General features: G+C 39.4%; 1 protein-coding gene across 6 annotated transcripts; it reads right to left on the reverse strand.

Annotated features, from left to right (window-relative positions):
• Positions 1-1,115: 1,115 nt before the first annotated feature.
• On the reverse strand, positions 1,116-7,244 carry ZnT49B (solute carrier family 30 member 9). 6 transcript variants are annotated; one of them, XR_015330020.1, is made up of 12 exons: positions 6,981-7,153; positions 5,861-6,042; positions 5,484-5,645; positions 5,083-5,278; positions 4,765-4,890; positions 4,228-4,414; positions 3,650-3,953; positions 3,108-3,318; positions 2,919-3,000; positions 2,505-2,615; positions 2,014-2,285; positions 1,116-1,611 (listed from the first exon to the last, which is right to left on the reverse strand). XR_015330020.1 is itself a non-coding variant. In XM_022810099.2 (11 exons), exons 2-11 carry the CDS (start codon positions 5,967-5,969, stop codon positions 2,127-2,129), a joined length of 1,647 nt encoding a protein of 548 aa, XP_022665834.1. In that variant the 5' UTR covers positions 5,970-6,042; positions 7,089-7,244; the 3' UTR covers positions 1,116-2,126. The 6 variants fall into 6 exon arrangements, 5 of the variants coding, with proteins under 5 accessions (XP_022665834.1, XP_022665833.1, XP_022665832.1 ...); XM_022810099.2 differs by having other exon boundaries at positions 1,116-2,285; positions 7,089-7,244; XM_022810098.2 differs by having other exon boundaries at positions 1,116-2,285.
• Between the last annotated feature and the right edge of the window lie 1,259 nt (positions 7,245-8,503).

An 8,503-nucleotide genomic window follows, 5' to 3' on the forward strand; every position in this document is an offset into this window, starting at 1 on the left:
TTAACATTTTCTAACAGCCAGGCTCTCTAGATATTTGTATCTCTCTTATCAGTAGCACAAAACACTCTCACACTGAAAATCGCATTGAAAATTTGCTAAGTTTTGGAACGCAATGTTTTCTATTGTTCTACAGTATACAAAAGAGATTCTAAAGTGACAAACTTTTTTTGCAAAATGTTTGCGTTATTAAATAATGCTACCCTATAGTTGAACAACCTATTTCAGGTGAATTATATCTTGATAAATAATTAGAGGCAATGTATACGTTTTACTTTACGTAACACTTTATTGAGCTAAATTCTGATTTTTCTATTGAACATACACAGTTGCACACAAAAAACTTAGAACATTATAATAGTTTATCATAGCATGTTTGTAATCTTCTCCATAAACTTCAAGATGGAATCTCCTTGCGTAATCGGTGGGCATAATGCCCATTTCTAGTCGTTGGCAAAGGCAAGCGTCATACGCTGGTAGCGTGTTGTCTGGCTGAGATTTCGGCTATTGGACATTTTCAATAGAACGGGGTAACGTTCGAAACTATGAGTTACCGTACCAGGAATGAACAGTTGAATCTATTCGATTTATATAATAGCCACATTTAGCAGTGTTTCGCTGACATTCACCATAGTGCTTTCTCACCAAGCTTAGCAGTATGCCATGAATTAATTCGAAACCAAAAGGTAGGTTAGTTCTGCTTCGCTATCAGTGAAATATATTTCAAATTTTCTAGTAGTCCAAGAACAACCCCGAACAATGAAAAAATGCATTCATTCCATCTACTTGCTTTTTTTTACTGTCAGCATTTCTGTTACGTTTAACACAATGTTTTCACCTAACGGTTTTTACTATATACATCTTTTGCAGATTAGTTGAATGAAGCGACGGATCAACAAGGTTTCGGGAATCCTAATCGCAGAGACAGACATATGGCTATACTTATTGATATATTTAGGATTTATTGGAAGATATTTTAAACGCGTTTGCAATTTTTCGTTCGCGTCAAGTCCGATTGGTAACAGCTTCGTCAAAAGGTCTCTCCCTTACATCTACGGTTCCTAATAATAACCAAAACAATTCTAACACATTGAGTTGAACAAAAAACAACATAAGCATCGTTTTTACCGGCATTTTATTCACCAGCCAATGGTGACATCCACACTCTGGTTACCACGCCCGATGATCAACAGCCATACTACAGGATTTTTCTGCATAGGGTACTACAAAACAAAAAGGGTAAGACCGTTTTCTGTCACACAGTCGAGTTCCATTATGTACTGGTTCATTTCCTTCGAGCAAGTTCTGTCTACATTTAAAATATATTTTTATGTATATATTAACATTTAATACGTCATGCTTGATAGCCACATGAAAATTACAGCGTTTTTTTTTTTCAGCTTTTCCCTTAAATCCATTATTATCTCATTTCTATCAGTTTCTGCTAGTAGCTTGTTCTATATTCGCTTAATCTAATGAGTGGTATCGTTACTTGTCATTTATAATACATAATATAAGCATTATTTTGCATTGCTATCACATAAGTTGCTGGTGCCCTGAGCACGCCCGTAGCAGTTTTCGTTTGCATTTTGTCTTCCACATCTGCGCAGTTTTCTGTAAGATTTTTCAAGCAATCGACGGAACCTTTTCGTTAGGAAATTTCACCTGGAAAACACTAACAGACGAAGCTCTGAAGCCTCTCTCCTATCTCCTCGTCCCCCTATCTCGACAAAAATCTTCGTGTTTTTATGGATTTACAGAGCTTTACCCGTAGTGGTTATACATGAGTAGTAACGTTTGTGACAAAGCACTTCTATTCAGCTGCACGGCGTAAAAGTGACGGCGGGTTTAAAGAAAAGCGTGCAACGCTGCTTCGACAGCATTATTTTCCTCGCTCGAATGTTTGGTGCCATTAAAACACTGATAGGAGTTGGTCCTTTTATCACCATTTAAGGCACCTATCATTGGGGTTATTCAGTCACAACATTACATGTTTGAGAGTTCAGAATTACTAACTCCCTAAAATTGGTGGGGACATGTCGATCGTCGTAGTGAGCCGATAGCGACATGCGAAATGATGATGTTTTTCTGTCAATTGTTGATCGCACGGTTGTAGATTCGGATCGGACTTAAAGCACTTCTAAGTCAACATGTCGCACGTCTGGGTGGCGTTCCTTAAGTTTGCGCTCGATTCGGTCTACCTGGGCGCCAAGCAGATCGATTATACTTTCGCCGTGCTTCAACATGAACGCATCCAACTCTTCTATTGTAGTGAAACCCTGTACTTCCTGAAAGAAGTTAGTCAAATACACAAACAATATCAAAGTTCAAATCACCTTGCTTTATTTAGTTAAATTTTCGCGGTTTCGACAAACAAAGCCGCGAACAATACAGAAGCGAAATCCCATTTGATTAAAGGACTTGAGTTTATCATGTTATTTCAGTCTGACGTACAGCGATACGTCTGCTTTATTTTTAAGCCCAAAATAGCCTTCATTTTCGTTTACCTGAAGCATCATTTCTAGATCCAATGTATCAATATAGCTCCTTGTAAGTTCACGTCCATCGAAGTCAACCTCAGCTTTATACCGAACCACCTGATTGCCCATGTCGGTCGCCTACGTTGAAAATACGAGCATAGCCATGTACAAAGCATGCATAAGACAGGAAGGAGCCGTAGACTCCATCCAGTTATTATAAAATCTATATCTTCATTCATTTTCCGCTAATCAGGTCAAGCATTAATACACAGACAGAGTTCAAAACAGTCCACATTTCTGCAATTGAATAGGTATTATATTTGTGTAAGTACAGCATTCTGTAAAATAGATGTTTTAGTTTAACGCTGAGCAGATAACTACGACCTGCTAAAGGTGAGACATGCCCGCGTAAGATTCAATAAATCCGTAACAGAACCAAACCTTAACATCATAGATGGCTCTAATCATGACGTCCGACTCTAGCTCGCGATTTATTTTCTGTACTTGCTCGAATGGAATGGACCTGAAATTATTTAAAGTAACATCAAAGTGAGTTCAGATAATTTCCGCTGTCGACCTGTGACTAGCTTGGAGTTGTACTGCGTACACACGCTCATATTTAAAACTTACCGGCCGACAAGCGCGGTGGTATTTGTGTAAACGATGAACGAGGCTACTGATGTGAGAATGCCCCCAATTAGCAAAGAGCCCACTGCATCAAATAGTGGATTTTCGTAAATGTGCGTAAGGCCCATACAGCTCGCCGCGATTGACACTCCGAGCACCGCAGCGATATCCTCCAAAAGGACCACATTCACCGATGGATCTCGGCTGCGGACGACTTTAAAACATATTAAGTGAAATGTAACTATTCGATATTTCTTAATTGTAGTATAAGACTTAAGGGCAGGTAAAGCTAGTATCGTAATAATATTACTCTAGAAGTCTATAAACTAGTGCTGGCGAATAGTCTGCCCTCGATCATATAATGCCAATGTGTTTGCCAGCTAAACTGATATACATATGAACCTTAGGTTCCAATTTTAGAGCAGACATGTTTGTTTTGCGCTAACGGTCATCCACCTGATGCAATGCTAATGCAGTCTCGGAAATGATATTCTAAAAATCTGCCAAATGATAGCAGATATTTTTTACTTTGGTGTTCTACTTACTGTAGTCCAGCATAGAGACATTCTCGTTCCGAGCCCCACTGCGGATTTCCCTGAAGGCAACATAGAGCGTACCGCCCTCGGTCAACAAGCTGCCACCGAGAATGATAAAAGCCCAGTAGAGAGATTGTACTGCTTCCGGGTACAAGAGGCCCATAACGCCGTGATACCAGGCCAGACCCGCTCCGAAGAAGAAGATACCGACCCCAGATATAAGCGAGGAGACGTATCGCATATTGTGGTACCCATAAGGATGATTCGGGTTCGCTTGCTGAAGCGATTTACGTATTCCAAACGCTAAAATAAGCTGCAAAAATACTGGATTTAGAAGTTACGAGCATAATATCCGTTATCTAACGGTCTAACAGGAAGGTCGAAACACCACACAGATGATAATAACAATACAGATCACAAGACACTATTATACATAAGTTCTATGAATGTCGAAAAGATATTTCGAGATTATTCTAGTTCCCAAATAGTCAAACACTGTTGTCGAAAATAGTTAGTATTATAGGCAGATGAGACAGAAACCGAGAAAAATTAACTAAATGTTGACACATCAATAATATTCAACCGACCTGATTAAGAGTGTCGGCAAAACTGTGTACAGCCTCAGCAAACATTGAATGTGAACCTGAGTATAGCCAGGCTACGGTCTTGAACAGGCAGTTGGCAGCATTTATAATGACAGCAGTATGTACAACTTTGCCGCTACCTTTGAGGATTAGTTCTCGTTGCTTTTTTTCCACATTTCGCTTCTCTGCCCTGCGATACGAAACAACAAAAGATAGATATCACGCACAACGTCCGTTTAGCGCAAGCTGTGCATCATTCCTGAACCGGCACAATTCGAAGGGGATCTTCGTAGCTACTTGCCCCTAGGTCTGTGTAAGACTTTTACCAAGCCACATGCTTATGTGTTTGCTGCAAAACGTCATCAAATGATAATGTATATCGTTCCTTTCTGCGTGTTGTCTTCTAGGCGCAGGACTTAAAGGTCTACAGAGAGGCTGAAGCATCTGTACTCTGACGTGTTCAAAGCGTTTATCGAAGACTTTCGCCTGCAAATGTAAATCCTAACTGTTTTGCTCGTCGTACCCATAAAATATACTTACTTATAGAATTCTTTCAAGACTTTCTTAGAGGTCAGGTTTTCCTCGTCACGAAGTCGTTCTATTTCTTCAATCTGTTGCTGCTGTGCACGTTCCAAGGCCTCACGGGAACCGTATACTTCTAACGCTCTGGAAATGATTGTGGAGTGACTTCTTGAGGAAAAAACAAAGAACGAAAATCACGAAAGGACGACTTTTGCCAAATACATAGCCGCCCTTTTTTTAATGAATGGTTTCTACATTCAGCATTGATTACCTCACTATATCCAACAAGCACTTGGAAAAGTGTAACTAGAACTTTGATACTAAAAAGTCACACACTTAGTTTCGACGTCGCGACGCAGAAATACTGTGATCGGCGGATTATCGCTTATAGGACTCCGTCGAAGTGTTTTCTTTAGCCCTTCCAGGTCTTGAAGTTTCAAACCGTATTCCGTCATAGCGCGAATAGGCGTAATAAAATTTCGTTCGGTGTATGCCTGATTTACGTCCAGCTTGATTCTAGTGCCCTTAATTGCTGCAACAAAGATAAGATAACCCCACTGAAATATGGAGTCTTCGTATGTAAAACTTTTTGCAGTTGACTCACATGCCTTAAAGCAGACTTGGAGACATTTCCACTTCCTTCTCCAAATCCGCCACACCGTGGCTTTAAATAACACTTTGGACGGCATTATATGTAAATACGTGCTGGAAACTGTGTAACCAACCGGTATACTAACCTTTGATAATGGTCTGCTGCATCTCGGAGATCGCCTTTTTTTCCGGTCCATTAACCGAATAGGTTTTTTTCAGGATTGATTTGGGCACTTTTGTAGCATTCGTATAGCGCGAATCGCCGTTTGAAGTTGTTCGGGTAGCCATTATGCATGATAGACGATAACCTAGGTAAACAATCGGCAAACATTTCTCGTGTAATATAATGACGAATTAGTTCCTGTTTTGCTTAATGACAGTTCTCTATTTCCCCAATTTTCGTATCTTACTATGAGTAAGAAATACCGAAGAAATAATTTATTGAGAAGGCGCCCAGGGTCGATGGACTCGGTTCGAACCGACGCGAAGTAACTAAGTTTTACCCATCACTTGGTCACCGTACCGGCTTGTGTGAGGATCTTCAGCTGCCGACCTGAGATGACACCTGACGAAGCATGCTGGCATCGCGCCGAAGGGGCCCAGCCGCCCAATAACAGACAGAGGGCCCGCATCGTGATGTTGGACAATGGATCAACAATTATCCACCACAACCTAAGGGTGAAGTCGCTTGTTCTCGGCTACTAGCTGCAAGATCAACACAGACACAAATCGAAGTAGCGCTATTCATTCACAAATGCAATGAATCGCCTGTCAAATATCAGGGTCGACTCATAAAATAACAGGGAATATTATTTTATGAGTAATTGAACCGATTAACTGATATAACTATTTATCAAAATGGAAATTTAACAGGTGCAAGTTTCATTTTTTAGACATGCCGCAAATAGGTAGAAATATTTGTAGCATTAATTCTATGTCATTGTTGTAAGATCGAAAAGGCACTCATTAATCAGATGTTAGATTAAATGAAGCTGCATTTATATCCGAAGTCACTCATCAGTGTAACGAATTTAAAAATAAATTGAAAATGGTGAAAATCTAACGATGTTCCAGCATTCCAGTCATGGTAGTACGCAGTATGTGAAAATTTGTTGTTGGTTTCATGAGTACTTCGCAGAAACTCGTGTTGACTTATTGGGCTTACGTTTACAATCGAAGTAATATATGCCTTACGTGCATCGAATAATATTTTCGCCGATGACAAAGGTTCTCGTGATCTTTTAGTCTTTAGGAAACTTCGATAAACTCCTATTCTTACAGACACTTTCATATTGAATTGATCGTAAGGGAAACACATTGTGTTCGAATGGTTTAACATTCTCCTTCTTATCGAACACTCACAGACAAATACTTCCTTATATGAAAAGCGAGCATGTACAGAGGCTTTAGCTGTACAGATCAATATACTTCGTGCCATTTTCTTCCGCCGATAATTGTTGCTGCACGAATACGAAATGTCAGGATTCAAACTCGTCGAGTGAAGACACAGTCGAGTGAAGCAGATATCATACAAACATAAATAATCAGTACTTTGTAGGGTAGTCTCTATAGACTCGTAACTATTTAGTAATGCAACAGGGGATGTTGCACGGAGCAAGTGTGACTTCAATTTTCTCACGTACCATGGAGACAGTTTCGCTAGCCCGTACACACAGATATCGTGTTTAGAGATGTCGGGCTAAAAACTGCATTATCACATTATGCACGAGAGTTAACTATTGTACACAAACCTCTAGTTTTTTTTTCCTGAAGTGTCCATAGGGGGGGGAGCACTGGGGGCAGCCATATTTGTTTACGTCGGACAAATGACTGTGTCTGGCTGAATTGGGAAAGCGGCATCGTATCGTAGCAAGCGAGACCGCTATGCGCTCCGTAGTCGCGTAAGCCGTCGGGTTCTGTTAATATTTCGCAGAAATTGAAAAAGCAACAGTAGAACAAGAGATCAGTGGATATTTTTGGCAACGTGTCGTATTGTAGCGCTCAACTATTCGTGCATAAGCTGGAGAGACAGCAGTCGATAAAATAGCTGGATAAACTCATAACGTTAAAAACAACGGTCGTCTTTATTCATTGCTTCTGCAGAAGTTGTTTTGTCTATGATGGAGCCTTTAGTAACGAATCACAATGAGTTAGTGCTTTTTTTTCTATAAAATGTGGCTCAACGTATTCTCATTTGCTCGCGTTTAGGCATCTTTTGTTGGACCTTTTATGTATTTGTACCTTATCCCAGATCTACCTAAATTAAATGTTTCAAATTTTACTTCGCAGCGCCGTATCTTAGAGTAATTTACACCGACACGGATTACGGTCGTGTGAATCATTCCGTTCTAAAACATATCTTGTCACAAGTTCTTTTGAGAGAACTGCGTCATATCATACCGATGTCATGATGTACGCTCCTATTCAAATTAACGTAATTTATATGGAGAATTATGGGCAAATAAATATTATGACGTATTCTATTATTCTATCTATATATATATCGTATCTATTCTATATATATATATTATGACGTAAAGTATAAAACAGGGAAGTATATTGTTCAATGAAAATGTATAGTACATACGCACGTCTACTAGATCCCCAAGAGGCAATATATTACGTCAGGATGGATTGTAGATAGAAAAGAAAAATTCCCATTGATGTTGTTATATATGTTGTGTTAGTGGATGTACCTTTCGGAGTCAGGAATCGGCTTTAATACACACATATTCTTCTATTCTGCTAAGGCTTAAAACATTACGCCACAATTCTGTTTATAAGCAGTGATCGTTTGCAAACTGTTTTAAATTCTCTAGCAGATTCATTCATACATTGCGGCTACGGACAGAGAAAATTAAGACGCACCAACCTCACGCGAATACGCTCAAAGTCGATTTGTCGTCCTTCTTCCTATGTAAATATTCTTATCTATCAGACTTGACAATATTTTTCAAAGTAATGAAAACTCACCGGCGTATAAAACTCCCAGATTTATTTAAAATTACATTAAATTCACAGTCACGTTACCACAAAATAGATCTCTTATAACCTGTACCGATTATGGTTTGAAGATAATAAAATTACGTAAGCGATTCGTTATGCCATAGCATGAAGGGTGTTGAACAAATTATTTTTTGAAAGAGCGCATACCGTAGGTATACTT

The sequence above is a fragment of the Varroa destructor genome, unplaced genomic scaffold (genome assembly GCF_002443255.2).
Source record: "Varroa destructor unplaced genomic scaffold, Vdes_3.0 BEIS01000006.1, whole genome shotgun sequence".
Classification (NCBI taxonomy): Eukaryota; Metazoa; Arthropoda; class Arachnida; order Mesostigmata; family Varroidae; genus Varroa; species Varroa destructor.

Bases quoted from the DNA above. Each gene is read 5' to 3' on its own strand.
- ZnT49B (XM_022810099.2), bottom strand. From the start codon at position 5,969: ATGCGGGCCCTCTGTCTGTTATTGGGCGGCTGGGCCCCTTCGGCGCGA. The intron at 3,954-4,227 runs GTCGGTTGAATA...GTATTTTTGCAG, and splicing joins TTGCCGACACTCTTAATCAG to CTTATTTTAGCGTTTGGAAT. The intron at 3,319-3,649 runs GTAAGTAGAACA...TATGTTTTAAAG, and splicing joins TGTCTCTATGCTGGACTACA to TCGTCCGCAGCCGAGATCCA.